General features: G+C 40.9%; 2 protein-coding genes across 3 annotated transcripts; one reads left to right on the top strand and one right to left on the bottom strand.

Annotated features, from left to right (window-relative positions):
- The first annotated feature begins 1,374 nt into the window (after positions 1 to 1,374).
- Positions 1,375 to 3,856, top strand: irx7 (iroquois homeobox 7). Its single transcript, XM_012863315.3, has 2 exons — positions 1,375 to 1,669; positions 2,859 to 3,856. Exons 1-2 carry the CDS (start codon positions 1,439 to 1,441, stop codon positions 3,603 to 3,605), a joined length of 978 nt encoding a protein of 325 aa, XP_012718769.2. The 5' UTR covers positions 1,375 to 1,438; the 3' UTR covers positions 3,606 to 3,856.
- Positions 3,857 to 8,205: 4,349 nt separating this feature from the next.
- cd40 (CD40 molecule, TNF receptor superfamily member 5) lies at positions 8,206 to 16,779 on the bottom strand. 2 transcript variants are annotated; one of them, XM_012863393.3, is made up of 9 exons: positions 16,532 to 16,779; positions 15,856 to 15,937; positions 13,073 to 13,192; positions 12,845 to 12,988; positions 12,596 to 12,689; positions 10,958 to 11,016; positions 10,573 to 10,662; positions 10,452 to 10,483; positions 8,206 to 8,673 (listed from the first exon to the last, which is right to left on the bottom strand). In XM_012863393.3, exons 1-9 carry the CDS (start codon positions 16,532 to 16,534, stop codon positions 8,422 to 8,424), a joined length of 876 nt encoding a protein of 291 aa, XP_012718847.2. In that variant the 5' UTR covers positions 16,535 to 16,779; the 3' UTR covers positions 8,206 to 8,421. The 2 variants fall into 2 exon arrangements, with proteins under 2 accessions (XP_012718847.2, XP_012718839.2); XM_012863385.3 differs by having other exon boundaries at positions 10,446 to 10,483; positions 16,532 to 16,776.
- Between the last annotated feature and the right edge of the window lie 214 nt (positions 16,780 to 16,993).

Raw genomic sequence — 16,993 nt, forward strand, 5'->3', positions numbered from 1 at the left:
TCAAGTGTGCAACGGACAGAAATCTTCTTAAAAATAAAATATATTATTGTATGAAACATAATTTAAAGGTTTTTGATGCATCTGCTGCCTGCTCCTGTCCTGTAAATCGAAAGTAAACAGGGAGACTTTGAAACTAAATGTATTTTCTAATTGAAATACACTTTTTTTCATAATGCAATCTTAATTAATTTTCAGCCAGACACAGAAATATTTATGACTATCAGAAAGTTTTTAAACTAAAATGTTCGAGCATATATGACGTGTTCTTCTGAATATTCAGATTTAAAAGTTCCAAAAGATCAGAAGAAATTAATAAAAAATAAAAATTGGGGGGGGGGGGGGGGGGGGTCACTCTCTGGCCGAATCATTAGTAGAAGTTGTCCTACTTTTTCACAGACGCATCTCTAAGGTTGCTAATATAATAACGCAGAAGATGCGCTTCCTTTGATGATTTCATTCTCAGATTTTCTTTCAAAGGGAGGAACAATAAGTCGAGTAATCTGTTTTCTTATCTCTGACGGACACACACACTTTGCATCTGTTATCTCACAATTATCATATACATTAGTCAACACCTGTTTGGCCTAACCTCGTTTTAATTAGAGCCATTGAAGCGCCATCGACATGCAGAGAAGGAACAAGCTGCCGCGGTTCTTTCATGGATCTGCAGAGACACAGAGAAAGCCATGTTGAAGCAATTTCCCCAGTGCAATAAGTGCGTTTTTTTTTTTTTTTTTTTTTTTTTTTTTTTTTTTTTTTTTTTTTTTTTTTTTTTTTTTTTTTTTTTTTTTTTGCGATACTTTGCTCGGTAAAGGCGCTGTTTCGTGGCTGTTGGTGTGCGCAAGTTTGGTGCCTCTGCGCTGTTTAATCCAATTCCCTAAAAGAGGGATCCGTGGGCGCTGGAAGTGTCACAGCAGAGACTGGCAGGGGGTTGTTAACTGAATTGGAGACATTTTTTCTTGAGTGTTCGTCGATCAGTGCGAGACATGAGATGTGTTAAAATCGTCATAAAACATCAAACGGTCTGGGGAAGGGAATTAAACGCCTTAAACAGACGTGGAGTCTAAATAGTATGAATTCTGTGCGTAAATGTAACCTGGAGGCTGCGGTTTTAGTAAAAAAAAAAAAAAAACAACTAATTTAGACAATCTTTGTGAGTTATGTAAGGATAGATATAGATACGCATTCGTGCAAAATGTTGCAAAAATTTTTTGAATCGCTACTTCTGTGCAAAAATCGCCGATGAGAAGCGCTAAAAGGAACAGCGGAAAGCTTTGATGGGATTTGCTGACAGTGAAAGCTGGATGTCTTTTGAAAGGAGTCGTCAGAATACCAGTGGGACCTCCCCCCCCCCAGTTTCTCCTTGGTGTGTATAAATAGACCCGGGAGGCTGGAGTCCCACACAGACTTTTAAAGGAACAGCTGGGAAACAGGAAAGATGCCCGCATCGCCAACTGGATTTGGACATTTCTTCTTGGAGAGGAACCTCGTAATGCCGGCTGGATATCAGATCCCGGTGCTGGGGTGTCCACCGGGTGTGCAGCAGCAGCAGCAGGCGCACCAGGCGCAGCATCTGGCGGCTATGGCAGCTGGAGTTCCCTTAACGTACTCAGGACTTCAGGGATACAACTTTATCCCATATCCAAACCACAGGCACGTCGCGCACATGGTGAGTTCACCTCTCATCAAATATTCCACGATTCATTTTTGCTCTTCCTTTTCTCTTTTCTTTAAATGCGCAAAACTTGTCCCAGTCTACTCAAATTTGCGCCCCGAACCAACGATTTCTGACCTGTTGCCAAAATGTGCCCAAGATTGTAACTTGTGAGCTGTAACGTCAGCATTTCTCCAGGTGGTCAAGAAATTGCGTAAAAATCCTTGTTTAATAAATCAGGACGCTGTATCATCATCAAAACAACCGCAAGAATGCATTTTTTTTAAAAGCCAGGTGGGGGTTGGAGGACTGAGAAAAACATTATGTGACAAATTGTTTTGACGGTTTGCCAAAGTGTCCGGTGGAGACTCTGGTAGAAGAAATCGCATTTTTTAGTCAGGATGCCGCAGAAGTCCACAGAAGCCCGCTATAGGGACGTTTTTAAGGATCAACATAACCACCAACATCTCTGAATGACGCTTTTTTTTTACTCCATGCAGCCCTGCAATGAACGCATGCAAAACAAACACACAGTGAGCCATTTGGTCAATAAACTCAGGAGTCCATTGAGTTTTTTTGTTGCACCGATGAAGATGCTGAAATAAGACTTTTTTGCCATCAGGGGCGCCATAGGACAATTCCAAGGGCCCCTGACTGAAAGGGGCCCTCCAGAACAAAATGTTATATATATGAGACTTCGGGATGACTTAGATTTTTTGTCATAAGGTCCTAAATTTGTGACGGCCCCCACTGGCTGCCATAAAAGGCTTTGATCTGGCAGGGTTTCCCCCTCCTAATTTGATGGTGTCCTCACTGCACAGCGTTTTAAATAGGATGTATTTACCAGCCAGGCTAGAAAAGTGCTGATATTTAGCAATAATTGCTTGAAATAAACGAGTCTCTACGCAGAGTTCCATCTAAGCACGTCCATGTTATTACAGATGTGGGAAAGCAGGGGAAGACAATGTTTGATGTTTTGCTCACAAGCAACGACAGGACCCCTAATAATCTGCTCAATTTGCGTCACTATAGTCACAGCGAGCATGAAATCTGTCTCCTGGCTCAGACGCGAGCAGCTGGAATAATAAAATAATTAATAAAATAGACCTACTCTATGTAAAAGTGAAGTGGTTCAATGATACCCGGCTCTGGTTGCTTCCACGGTCTTCAACTTGCTCTCATGCTTCTTCTTCCTGTCTTCCAGAGCAGCGGCTTCGACCTGAAGGCCCCCTCTCCTTATCACCATGCCCTCCTGGCCCGCGGCGGGGTCCTCTACCCTCCCTACCGTCCGGGCGCCGCCGAGGACCTTGGCAGGGTTGCCAAGGTGGCCACCCGGGAGAGCACCGGCGCGCTGAAGGCCTGGCTGAACGAGCACCTGAAGAACCCGTACCCAACCAAGGGCGAGAAGATCATGCTGGCCATCATCACCAAGATGAGCCTGACGCAGGTCTCCACCTGGTTCGCCAACGCCAGGCGGCGTCTGAAGAAGGAGAACCGGGTCAGCTGGGCGTCCAAAGGCAAGTCTGACGAAGAGGACGAGGAGCAGGAGGGCGAGAGCGACGAAGAGGAGGGCCCCCCGGAGAAGCGCTCCCTGGAGGAGCGAGACGACGACGCAGACCATCACAGAGGCCGAGCGGCTGCAGGCGAGCCGGAGCCAGAGAGCTCCGCGGCTGCAGAGGAGCGCTTGGAGGTGCAGGAGGTTGGCGACGCCGGACCGGAGAAGAAAGCTGGAGACAGCGATTCCGACGACACGCCCCCGGCTTCAGAAAGAAAAGAGAACATTATCAGTCAGAAACCCAAAATATGGTCGTTGGCAGAGACCGCCACCTCAGAGACGTCGAAGAAACCTCTGGACAGCTTTTACCACCCTGCTGGGAGACTCTGGGCAGACTGGGCTTCACGGACCGGACTGTTGGTTCCGGCTTACTACACCACTCATGAAATAGTCTGATCCGACCTGGTTTAAAGACGGTTTCTGAAAAACAAAGCTTTTTGCACTTTATAAACCTTCAAACCTCATGGACTTCCTGAAGTTTGCTATGAAATGAAAATCTGTCGGGAGACCAAAGAATAAGGATGTTTTCTGTCGCTGTAAATAAATGTAGATGTATTTTTCCACCTGGATGATGTAAATTATATTTCCTTTGTCTAACCATAAAGAAGTATTTTGTTAAAATAAACGTTGGCTTCTTCTAAACTTAAGGTGTCTTTGTTGTTCTGGCGTAAGAACTCGATGCGTGACAGTAGATAGTTTAATAACTAAAAGCACAAATGTAAACGGAGCATTTTATTTGGGCATCAAATCCAAGTCTGCGAAACCTTTGCAACAAGTCGTCCATTAAATTCACCAAAACATTTAAAGTCTGATACATGAAACAATAGCCAGAAAATCATAGATATTACCAAATTTACTTTTTTTGGATGTTTTTCAAAACCATTTTATTAACGAGCACTTTGATGTTTTTACTTTTATGTATCATAATTTATATATTAGACCTTTATGGGTATGTGTTCATCATGTTATTCCACCCAAAGGACTTGATTGGTATGAGAGAAAATAAAGGAAAATTAAAAATATTGCTCACTTAAATAGCATTTATCACTTTTATAAACCATTTCCTTTCATGCACTTTTAACTCAACTTATGTAAGACATATAGCACGATCAATACTTTTACAATATTTAAATGTTCAAAAGTGTAACTTATTTTCTGCATGACTTTATGAAGGACACATTTGGAGGAAAAAAATTATATATTTTTTACATTTTGCTAATTTCTATCTACATCCATGTTAAAAAGGAATTTGTATTGCTGGCATTGCCCAGTTAAATAATTAAACTAATTAAAATTAGAGTTTTGTGTAAAATCAAATTTAACTACCATTTAATTTAATTCAATTTTATTTATATAATTTAATTTCGAAGATTAATATTTTAGACAGACAACATTCTTCTACAGGTTGATGAGCCAGATTTAGGGAGTGGTAAGCTTCAGTATGAGTTTACATCAAACCATCAAGGTCTTCAGATCTTATAAAAGTTCCCACTGCAGACAAATTCAAATTTAGGACTTTAAATGGGAAGGTTCTGCTGTGGTGTCGGGCACCAAGATGTCAGGAGCAGATCCATGAAGTTCTGCAAATTAGGAGGGGCCTGCATTGATCCGACTTGTTTGTCCTGCACAACCCACAAATTCTTGATTGAACTGATATTTGAGGAATTAGGAGGTGGAACATTTTAATTTTGTTCTGCTCCTGAAATCATACTTGAACCATTTGGCATTGTGTCAGGGGGGGGGGGGGGGGGGGGGGGGGGGGGGGGACGATTTGCAGAGATAACCAGCCTAAAATACTTCTGCCCTAAAAGGCTGACCCACTCCTATTGAATATACTGTGTACCAAATCCAACGACCTCACGTACGCAACACTGCAATTGTTACTAGTTTATTCCCACATTCCCATTCTCTGCACATTCTCTGGTATGTTTGTATGTGTGTGTGCATCTGCACAACACTTCCACCTCTGACACGTACATAATAATCACAACAGCGGAGACAATATTTACTCCTGCATCCTCTGCACTCTGCGTTAGTGTCTCAATTTGCCTGCTTTGTTTATAGCGTGCTTGTTCTCTACAACTGATTTCTATTGCTGCATGGTTGTGTTATTGTATTATGGTATAAGTGAGCACATTGAGTCAAATTACTCATCTGTGTGCACACACCAGGCGAATAAAGGTGATTCTGATTATGAGTTTGCTAAGGAGGGTAACATGGAGCATCAAACCACCTCTGCCAACCTAGCTTCTTATTAAAGTGCGTTCTGAAGTCATTGGCCTTCTTCCAGTGCTCCATAGTCCAGTTCTGCCTATCATGTTCCCATCGATGGAGCTTTTAGCATAGACGCCTATGACTACTCTGCAGCCCTGAAGCCCCTGATGAGACAAACTGTGATGCCCTGACACCTTTCTATCAGGATCAGTTTTTTAAACAGCTATAGTGGCTCTAGCCCATGTGGCCTGTTGGATTGGACTGCTTTTGCCAACTATTGCTCCCCAAGTGCACTAATGAGTGCTAACAGATGATCCACAAGAACAAACAAACTCTTGCTTTTGGAGTTTATGCAGCTTGTTTTTAATGCGTTTTCTGTCCAGAACATGTTTCTTGTGTGGTGTCAGAGAAATATGAAAGGTGTGTGCTGCACCGGGAGAGACATGGGCAGACTTCCCAGCCAGGAGCTTCAGTGAAACATGAAATGTTCTGCCCCCAAAAGAACTTTGCTCCTGCTCTCAGAGCTTCAAGTAAAAGAGTCATTTTCTTTGTTCTGCAGGGTGTGCTTAGGCTTTGACCCTGCCGCCAGGCTGTTCCTTCCTCGGACTGCTTCCTTGGATGTTGTTTGCTTTCCTCTGCTTCTAACTAAAGGACAAAACTTGTTGTTTTCTCCCCTAGTGCATCCCACTCACTAACTGGTGGTATAATAAAGAGATAATCGTGTTATTTAATTCACATGTCGGTGGTCATAATGATAAGCCTGATTGGTGGATTTGCATCCGCTCCTACAGGCCGCAGCTCTGGTCCTGGCTAACAGCAAGCCACTTGCGCCGCCTTGTGGATAAAACAAGTAACTGCAAGAGAGGCACCTCCCTTCCCCTTTAAAGGTGTGCAACACATCTGAAAATAAATTCATCTTTTATCGTAGTAGCACACCTCCAGTACCCTGAAAAATGCATTAATTTGGTTTTGTGTGTGTGTGTGTGTGTGTGGGATAACTGTTATTAAAAGAAATAACCTGTGCTACAGTTATTGTAGTTGGTTATAACTATGAACACAAACAATTAAAGCAAAGAATTTAAGATAAATTAAATTTATAGCTCATTTTAATGTCAACCAAAGTGCCCTGGTACCTTTACTCAGAAATCCACAACTTCCTGTTTCCCTGGAATGTAATGTTGCCCAATTTCTGTTATTTACTCCTAAAATGGGAACAACAAGAGAACATAGTAATTAGTTAAGCCAGATGTGTACTGATCCTCGTGAGTCGTGAAACGGCCACAAGAGAATGACTTCTTGACTAAACTTGCTCATATTTTTACATCTAAACTCCAGAAGACAACGCTGGGACGTTTATCTTGGCAGCACCACCATCCACCAATATGAAAGATGCTGAGAGGAAGGATTAGAAATTATTTTAGGCTCCTCCTCCTAGTATTTAAAACTCTTATTAGTCTTCGTTAACCCTATTACTCCGTTTTGCTTTTGTCCTCCAGGCCTGCCGGTCTCCTCAGGTATTATAAGGGAGGTCTTCTGTTAATAACTGAAATAAGAGATACAGTGAAGATCTCCTCAGCAGCCATGCAGGTGCAAAACGCTTCTATTCAGCTGAAATTGATATAGTTAAGCCCATTATTATTCACACCCCAGACGGGTTTAAAATGATCAGTTTTCTATCTGCAAAGTTGGTTTTTAATAGGAAACGAGTCAGGAATCTCTCAAAAGTTAGGAAAAAAAGAGAGCATAAGTCTTGGAGAAAAAGAGGATTGTTTTATTTTTAAAATGTTATTGAAAATGGCAGAAAATGGCAGAATAATCAATGGGAGAATCCTTGTTGGCATTGCAGCTGCTGCCCAGCTGTCTGCATGTTTCCATTCATATTTTCAGGATTTATCTTTGGGGATGAGCTCCAAGTCTCTGAGGCTGGAAGGCCTACTGGCCATCACCCTAATCGCTCCCATCGAATCTTCTCTTCGGGTTCCAGTCAGGATTCTGTCGTTGCCTCTCCAAAAACATTAATATTACTTCCAGTCAGAAGAAACTTGCCTCATAATTGATTGATCTTTTATTTTTTATGTTCCTATGAATATTTTTGTTTTAGCGTGTATATCTTGTTATTAGTTGCTGCTTTGTTTTTAATGTCTAAATCACCTTGTTGCAGATGAAAAGTGCTCTATAGTTGTTATTTTATTGTTTAGTGATTTAAGGGAGGTAGAACAAAAATCCTCAAAGCTCCCTGTTCGAGAACAGCAGCTAAAAGTGACAAATCAGGGTGGCCAAGTCTCCATAAAAACTTTTTTTAAGGCCTGTGCAAACATCTACCCTAATGCTGCCAATAACTATGACTTGGCACTTTATGTGGCAAGATCAAACAATTCTAAGATTTTTTCCACACTAAATGCAGTTTGAATGTTAATCAACCCCTTCCGAAATTGTCTCTTATATTGAACTGATTTTCTACAACCCAGGATGCACTATTAACTGTAGATATAGAGACCTATCTCTATATCTATGCTGTTAAAGCTAACTACAAGTTAATTTGGCAAATTTTACTCCAACTTGGTGGTGGATCCAAATCCACCAATCAACCTTAACAAGTTGCCACCTTGTTTTGTTAGGGAAATTTAAAGTATTTAGAATCAAGACATTTGTCTACTTCATTTATTTGTATTTAGGTCAATTAAAAAAAAAGATGAAGCACAGAAGTCTAAAAAAGGAATGAATTTTAATGCGGTTTACTGTACAGAAACTTATTCCTGCAGTATACAAAAAACATGAACAATAGCATATGTGTGTTTTATTACAAAAATTAAAACATGTAACCATATGACAAAAAAAAAACAAAAAACGAAAAACACGCACGAGATTTCAGACATTATTCAGCATCATTCATGTTGAACCAGCAAAATTTACAAGCACATTAGAGTCAAATAAATACAGGGTGTAGCTTCGAGAAAGTCCGTTCGTATGACACAACAAATCATCTTCAGTTCTGTAACTAGCTGTAGTTGACGGTAGAGGAGGCCGAAATTTGGGATTCCTGACGGGAGAGACATTCATATTTCCCTTCCTCCTCCACGGGACACACAACCTTTCCGTTCTCGCTTCTTCCGATTTCCGGAGAGCACCCCGAAAGGATGCTTGAATCTTCGGTTTCCACCGGAGTCCTTTCCATCATAGGCGTTTTGGTTTCTTCCTCTATCTCGTATTTCGGCACCTCTCCCGTCGGCCCGATGCATTCAACACAGACCTGTGAGAGCACACCAGAAGATCAGTTAGACCTACACATGGATAAAAGCTGTTCCAGCAGATTTATCTCATTTATAGACACTCCCTCAGGGATAAAAACATTTTAATGGGCCTAAGACTTTTCTGTTCTCCATTCAAACTGCATTTAGTCTGCGTTTGTTGGTTAACATTTAAAAGTGATTGCCACACAATTTTACACTTGAAGTGAGTCTTAGTCCTGTAAATATATACACACACAACGCAGTACAATCCCATAACAATTACGTCAATTGCTATGGCATTGTACTGCCAAAACCTGCTTCTTGGCACTCCATGGTTTCTTTTCTGTCTGTTTTAGCCACACGATACACAGGTTAGTACTTAATTGCATAATGATTGTTTTTGATGACAGCCAGCAGGTGGTCTAATAATTATTTCCAGACCTCAACCTCTGTTTTCTGGACTGCAATAAAATAATATAATCTTTTCCCCCCCAGAAACTTTAATGATAGAAATAACTTTCAAAATACTAAAGAAACACCTAACGCTGGTATTTAGATATAACACCTGTAAAACATTTCTAGGGGTAAAAGAATCACAACATCGGTGTCAAATCTCAAGACAAGCTGTAGCAAAAATGTTCAAGCTTTGCAGCGCGGGAGCGTCCCAATTCTCCCTCCACAGTAACCGGCACCACAGCAAGCTATGAATGCATTAGCGTCATCTCAAATGGAAAAGATTAATCTGAGCATATTTAGTCTGAAAAAAGTTTGCATTCTTTTATTCATTTAATCTTTCTAAGCATCTCTATTTATCTATCTGGTAGAAAAGCCAGGAAAAAGTATTTTCTTTCCCACCATCACAAGCAGAATTATGGGGAATCTGCTAAATTCAGCTGGGACTTTAAGTGGGACTCTCGGCTTTAGCCAGAACAGACTCTCGAGGTTGGCATAACACAAATAATGGATACGTAGAAAAGCCCTTCATGCACATTGCTGAGAACGGAGATGGATCTGTGATTCCATGACATTAGGAACCCTTAAAAATATATGAACCTTCTACAAAAAGTGCTTTTGACCAAAAATCTGAGTCTTCAGGATGCTCATCAGATGTAAAATAAACCTTCTTTCAGATATTTCTAAGTCCTGCGCTTTAAATCCACCAGACAACCTGTGTTATGAGCCTCAGGAGTCTGGAAAGAGACTGTGCAAAGAAGGACTTTCATAGAAATACAAGTAAGTACCAGGATACTGTAATATTCTAATGTGTGTGTTTTTCTGTTAAAATTTAAATTCAACAACATATTGCAAAAAATAAAAATTAAACAAAAACTTCTCTCTTTTTGTGTGCTGTAAACATGTCTAGACTAAGGGTCAAACGTGGTTTTAGGACTATTAGGGTATTAACAGCATGGGGGGCAACAAGTGATTTATTTTTCTCCATTCATTTTCAATAATATCCTGTTTTTTTTCCACTGACATAAATATAAAAAATATTTTGTTTGAGGTTATGCTGTTACATCAAAAATAGAATTTCATAAAGCTTTCAATAAAGTTTTAGCGGGATTTTGCTGAATTATCCACAGCTTCCAAAGGGTTGACACCATCTCTAATGTTTTACGATATTCCGCTCATATTATTTGAGCTACTCTTTAATTTCTGTGAACTGTATCGATGCTGAATGTGTGTTCATAGTCTACGATTTTTTTTCCTGTTTACTTCTGTGCAAATTAAACAGAAAGTGTGGCCCGTTGTCACTTAAATTTGTTCATGAGTGCGTTAGAATCAAACTTACATTTACCATTTTTTTCCCGTTCTCAAAACTTGAATTTTCTAGCAAAAAAAAAAAAGAGAAAAACACACGTTAGGTTGTGGATTACCGCCATTTGCAGCATGGTAGGAACAATGAGAGGGGAGCTTACTTCGGCAATACAGAACAACTCCACCTATTAAAGCTAGCAGGAAGATGGCCAATCCTGTGGCAAGAGCTACATGGACCCGCTTGTTGGCCACTGGAAGAGAAGCAGACAGGGATAAGCAACACAGAAAGTCCTATCTGTTTTATAAAAAATACGTATTTAAAATTTTTCGACAGCTGTACACACAGAAGTAATATAATAATATATAGTACTATGTACTAGTAAAATCTGATGCTTCCACGCCCAAGACCACATTACCAACAGGTTTCCAGGGCGGCCTGTGAGACGGTTTCGTTCTGAGCAACACTCGGCACGATTTCTAACCACAGCGGAGGCTGCAGATAAAAGTAAGGTAAGGGTGAGAAGCCTTGAGTCACACAGAACTCACCGCAAACGGTGTCAGATCGGTCCGTCCCAGGTTGTTCAGCGCTGAATCCCAGCGAACATCTGTAGAGAGTTTCATAGAGGTGGAGTTTAATTCCTGCTTTCTGTGGTGAGTCGCATCAATTTCTGGACAACTAGTGAAATCCGAATGAGTAAAATGTAACCATTGAGCTTTGTCACAATTCAACCACAAACTCCAATGCAAGTGGTTGGGATGTTATGTGATAAATCAACCCAAAGGAAAGCATAACTGTCAAGAGGATGGAAAACAATAATTGGTTCACAAAATCTTGCTTTGCATTTTAAACAGGATTTAGGTTTTAATGTCAATCCCTCTATAATTTACCACCTCTGTTGCTTTTCAGCTGAAAGGTGAACCCAGACTCGGGTCTGTTGAAGCCTCTAACAGGTTTTTCTTCCAGGACAGCCGCATACTTGTTCTATGGGGTGCTATGTCAAAAGCCCAGCATATTGCTCTGAGACTTTGCAGCAATTCCTCCACATAAGTGGGGATGTGATCGCACAGTTGTGACATACTCCCTCCCTTTTCAGATGTTGAACAGCGCTGTGTAAAATGTTCAACACCTGGGACACAGCTTTAAAATTTAAGTGTGCTCCAAACTTGTCCACAACTTCATTTTTGACCGGTCTGCTGCGTTCCCTGGTCTTCAAGTAGGGCTGGGCGATATGGATTAAAAAATAAATCTCCGATTTTATCATACCAAATCCGATTAATCGATTTTTTTCCTCCTTTTTGTTTAATAGAAAGAAATTAAAGAAATTATTTTAAAACCTTGCATTTATGTCAACCATTTCGTCAGGGAGTTGACCTGAATTCAAAGTGCAATTAAAAGCAAGCTGTGAAACATGCTTGTAAAACAAGATGGTAGCCGTGCCATTATAAACAATGAAAATATAACAAAACATTTGCTGGTAGTGGTATTACACATTGAGCTAAGAACAGGCTTCACTGCACTTGTGAACTTCAAATTAAGTTAAAAAAAAAAGTAAATAAGTAAATGAAGTACCTCGTATTATGGTAAAAAAAGTTTCCACTTAACACTATTTTGACAATATATTTGCCTAAACATATATCCAGCATCACATGCTGTTCAAAATAAAATCCAGATTTTCCAAAAATGAAATCTTAAAGAATTGTAAATTCGAATTAATCGATTAAATCGATTTATCGCCCAGCCCTATCTTCAAGGTGCCTCTTGTTCACTAATGTTTTCTTGGCACCAGATTTTAATGGTCTCAGAGAGGTGGGTGCCAAAGCCACACTTTTCCCATTTTCTTTTGTAAAATGATCTCAATAGCTTACAGCAAAGCTTTTGGCTGTAATGTGACAAAGCGGGGAAACATTGAAGGACAGGGAATGAGTGGTCCAGCTAAGCACAGCAGCTCTCTGATCAGACACATTTTTTATTAAGTAAAAAAAACACACACTTTATATTTGCTACATTAGCTCAGAGTAGTTATTAAATTATTAACTAAAAGCTAAAACTTTCAATATTCACTGTTGTAAAAGAAATCAGATTTGATATGAAAGCAGACATTTTATGGATTATGAGAACCCCACTAAACCTGGAAAGCATTATTAGTGCCGCTGCCTCAGTTTCTACTTGAGTTGGGCCCTTACTTTGTGTGTTCAACGCAGCTTTTCTCCATGGAGGTGTCATTGGAGAACGTCCCCTCTGGACAGGGTTGGCACACTGTATCCTTGGTTGTGTTTCCTGAATGCATAAGTGTGATTATTTAAAGGAACACAAAAGCACAGCCTGTTCATTGCTATGCAAAAACATATATATTGTATAAGTTTATATTATCATTATATCATTATATAAGTTATTACAAAACAAAACAAAAATGCCCAGAGTTTTTGACCCACCTTTCTGCAGAACTTCCTCTCCTGGCCCACAAAGCTTGTGCGGTACACAGGATGAACAACTTTCGCCTGAGCAGTGGAACCCTTGTTTGCACGTGCAGATGGTTCTTTTTTCTTTATGATGGTCAGGAGCCTCAAAATTTTTATCTAAAAGAAAAAAAGGGACCACACTTATAAAAGCCATCCAATAAAAGAAAGTGCAAACTCGTGTGAACTGTGCAGGGGTCTTACTTGGGTCACAATATGGCTGGAGTTTACACTTTTCTTCTTTGTTGTACGTATCATGATATTCGTCTTGGGCACACGGCTCACAGGTTGGAGAATTACATTTATTAACGTTCATTTTTGTTCCTGCAAAACAAGTTATAGGACAGCGGTTTATTTTCTAAACTGCACATGAAACAGCTAATTATTCTGACATAGAGAAGCAGCAGAACCTGTTTGTACCCAACACTGACAAACTCCTGCCGGCATCTCCTGAGCAACTTAGTTGTTAGTAAAACACAACCAGAGAAACTAAGATCCTTGCTTTCCCCATGGAAAAGCAAGGATCTGCAGAATTCAGCAAAAAAAAAAACAAGCAAACACATCAGCATAATATCGAAGCCCAAATCTACTGTCTGAGCTGGCTAGATTTTGTGCAACTATTTGCTGATGATATTATGCTTTTTATAGTTTTTGGTATGGCTTAAACTGTTATAGACATGCAACCTGTTCATGGTGCACCCCTCATCGCACCCACTGACCAATGGACATAGGCACCAGAGGGGGTGATGGATAATGCATGAACTCTGGCTGGTCCACTACAAAACATTGATTCCATTACTTCCAGTGTGAAGAAATCAGGGGGGGTAAAAAGCTAAATTTGCCAGATATGTATATAATTTTGGGCTTAACAAGCATAAATCCATCCTGCCTTATCTGAACTGCTCAGGCCGCAGCTGGTGGTGTAATGGTATTGGGAATATTTTCTTGGCACACGCTGAGCAAATTAGCAGAAATTAGCATTACATGAGCATTGTTTAATAACCAAAGACTACCCGAGTATCATAGCTGCCATGTGCATCTCTTTATAACCACAGCGTACCCAACTTCTTCAGTCTACTTCCAGTAGAGTAATGCACCATGTCACGATGCTCAAATAATTTTAAACACAATGAAGAGTTTTTTGTACTCCAATGGCCTCCAAAGCCATCAAATCTCAATCCAACAGAGCACCTCAGGCATGTGGTGGAAATGACAGATTCCCATAAGGATTATTTTGGATTGCGTTGCCATCAGATCTGTGGCAACTGTGATGCTAGTATGTCCAAATGGACCAAAGTGTCAGTGGAATATTTCTGACACCCAACCGAACCCAAGGCATAAGAGAGTCCTGAAGGCAAAATGTGGTGTAACCGGTTTTACCCAGAAATAACTGAGATACTCGATGTGCTGTATTACTTTACACGCAGGAGAAATAACTGGTGATTTTCCTCCTAAATACCAGCAAACAGGTTAGTTGTGTTTTATTTTAGTATTTTCAATAAAGGCTATAATGCCACAGGAATACTGGTGAATCCCATATTGGACCATGTCTACTGTCCCTTGAGTCTTGTGTCATCTTTAAAGATGAGTCTGGACAGTTCAGGACCAAATGCCGCTGTGGAAATGGGGAATTATCCAAAGGCTGGGAAAGCGAAAGGAAAGGACTAGAGGAAAAATAAGTGACAGCACAAGTTAAAGTGAGGGGAGTGGTGGCCTAGTGGTTAGAGCATTGTGCTTGTGTCCTGGAGGTTCTGGGTTTAACTACCACTCTGGGTCCCTGAGCAAGACCCTTAGCCCCAGAATGGACCCCGGGCACCGCACAGCGGCAGCCCGCCACTCCCAAAAATGACGGGTTAAATGCAGAGAACATCGGAATTTATGTTGCAGTTACAATAAAGATGATTATATTATTATTTTTATTCTGCTACTGCAATAGCATCATGTTGTCATCTAGTGCTCATCTACAGCATATCATATTTGAACCCCAAATCTATTGGTCAAGGTCACGGTCGAATTGGAAGCCTGTTCCCAACAAGAGATGCCAAAGCAAGCCGGATCTGTTATGATCCTTAGATGCTTGGGTTTCTGTTTTCACCATTTTCCCAAAATGTGTTGCCTTATAAGTTTAGTCCTTTGTGTTCAGTTTCTTAGTTTACTATTGTGTTCATTGTACATTCTGTTAGACTTTTCTCTTTGGTTTGGTTGTTTCTTTGTCTTTGTTCAGCTCCATCCAGGTTAAATAATCTCTCCTCCCTCTGTTGCTCTTCTTATCTTCTGTCTCGGTTGCTCGACGTAGGCCTAACTGTGCGTTTCTTTTTGCCTCGGAGATCGGAACTAACGGGTAGCAGCTTACGTCATTGCCACCTTTTTGTGTTCCAGTTCCCCTCTTGTCAGACAGTCGGAAAAAAACACATATGACGCTCGCACTGTTAAAACAATAACAATGACAATTACGCTGTTCTAGGCGGTATTTTGTGCAGATAAAAAGGAGCTGAAACACGCCGTCTGATGAACACTTAAAGGTAGCACCTGAATGACTGACTAAATGTTACATAAATAATAGAGAGCAGTAGGGTTTACTCAATATTGGTGTGAGTAACAGCCATCCTGAATGCTAAAGTTAGGTACCATCCTGTTGCACCGACTTTCCAGCCCGTAAAACCGACTTTAGGGATCGTTCCAGTTCAATTTTCCAACCTAGAGGTCGAGACTTCATACTACTGAGGATAAAAGGAGCACACTATTATCCCCTGATTGACACACCTGCTTCCAATGTCATTCTCCATTCATCCCTCAGTATATAAGCGCACTGGTTTACATTGTTTGTGTCTCTGTCTGTACCCTATAACCTTGGCTCCTTGTACCCCAAGGATGTTTTCTATTAAAAATAAAGGACTGTATAGCCAATCTGCATGTGGGCCCTTCTCAAAACCAACCATCACGACAAAAGCCACGTTTATGGATCCAAGGGTTTGCTCTTCACATACCTGGTGCACACATCTTGCAGCACACTCCATTATCCTCATACTGGGTGAGGGGGTCGCATAAAGGCTCAGCGGTGCTCAGCACCTGCAAAGCAGAAGACGAAGAAGAAGAAGAAAAAAAAAATGCCCACATTAATTATCACAGCGGTGACCTCATGTGATCTCTGGCGCAGTTTCTGTATCGGCTGTAGCTTCACTTCCTCAGTCCACAAACGGCTCTGCTCTGGCTGGAAAGTCCCAAAGATTCAACCTATTCAGAGCTCCAGAGGCAGCAGGTGCAGAGGGTTTTTTCCCCCCCCCCCCACCACACTTCTTATTCTTTTCACAATGTAAATAACGTTATTTTACGTGTCAGGTTTCTCTCAGACCCCGTGCCGAAAGTGAAAGTAAATGCGATGCCCCCCCCCCCCCCCCCCCACACACACACACACACACCCATAGAGTGAAGGTTACTCAGCATGCATGGGCACAACCCAGCCTAAATACCCCACATTAAAACTAACGCCTTAGAGTTCAAGTTGAATAATCATTTATAAACCTCCTTTATAACAGATATAATAAGCGATCAATGTATTTCGAGCTTCTTCCAATTAACAGCTGTCTCCTTTTAAAACTACATAATACACATATAAGCTGATTATTATTATTATTTTTTTTTTTTGTTTAAATCATGACTCACCATAAGAGCGCTGAGAAGAAGCAGCGATACACATTGTTGATCCAGACATGTTGTTAAAACCCGACGCGGTCCAGCTGGGCTCCTTCCCTGACGCGCCTCTCTGTGTCTGCCGGCTGCTTGTTTGGCTCCAGCCTCTTCACCCAGAAAACACGAGGGGGAGGAGCCGAAACCGCTTCCCCACGTGATTTTTCTCTACGCTTGACCATTTCCTGTAAAAGGCGAGCCGTGTGGACGGGATCTCCCTCAGCGTCCTGCTTTGTTATTGTCTCATCCAAAGCATGGAAGCTGTTGGACTATTGTGTGACGTAATCTTTCCCTTCAGTGGACGCAGTGAGCAAGTACGTCAGGTCATTTAGGGATAAAAGAAATACCACCAACCTCTAAGTAGCAATTTCTGATAATGTTTTAAATATTCACAAAATGTAGTGAAAAAACCCCCACTGTAACTAAATAAAAAATAAT

This window comes from Fundulus heteroclitus, chromosome 1 (genome assembly GCF_011125445.2).
Source record: "Fundulus heteroclitus isolate FHET01 chromosome 1, MU-UCD_Fhet_4.1, whole genome shotgun sequence".
NCBI lineage: Eukaryota > Metazoa > Chordata > Actinopteri > Cyprinodontiformes > Fundulidae > Fundulus > Fundulus heteroclitus.

Bases quoted from the DNA above. Each gene is read 5' to 3' on its own strand.
- irx7 (XM_012863315.3), top strand. From the start codon at position 1,439: ATGCCCGCATCGCCAACTGGATTTGGACATTTCTTCTTGGAGAGGAAC. The intron at 1,670-2,858 runs GTGAGTTCACCT...CCTGTCTTCCAG, and splicing joins ACAGGCACGTCGCGCACATG to AGCAGCGGCTTCGACCTGAA.
- cd40 (XM_012863385.3), bottom strand. The intron at 11,017-12,595 runs GTAAGGGCCCAA...AACTCTCTACAG, and splicing joins AGCTGCGTTGAACACACAAA to ATGTTCGCTGGGATTCAGCG. The intron at 10,484-10,572 runs GTAAGCTCCCCT...TTTTTTTGCTAG, and splicing joins AGTTGTTCTGTATTGCCGAA to AAAATTCAAGTTTTGAGAAC.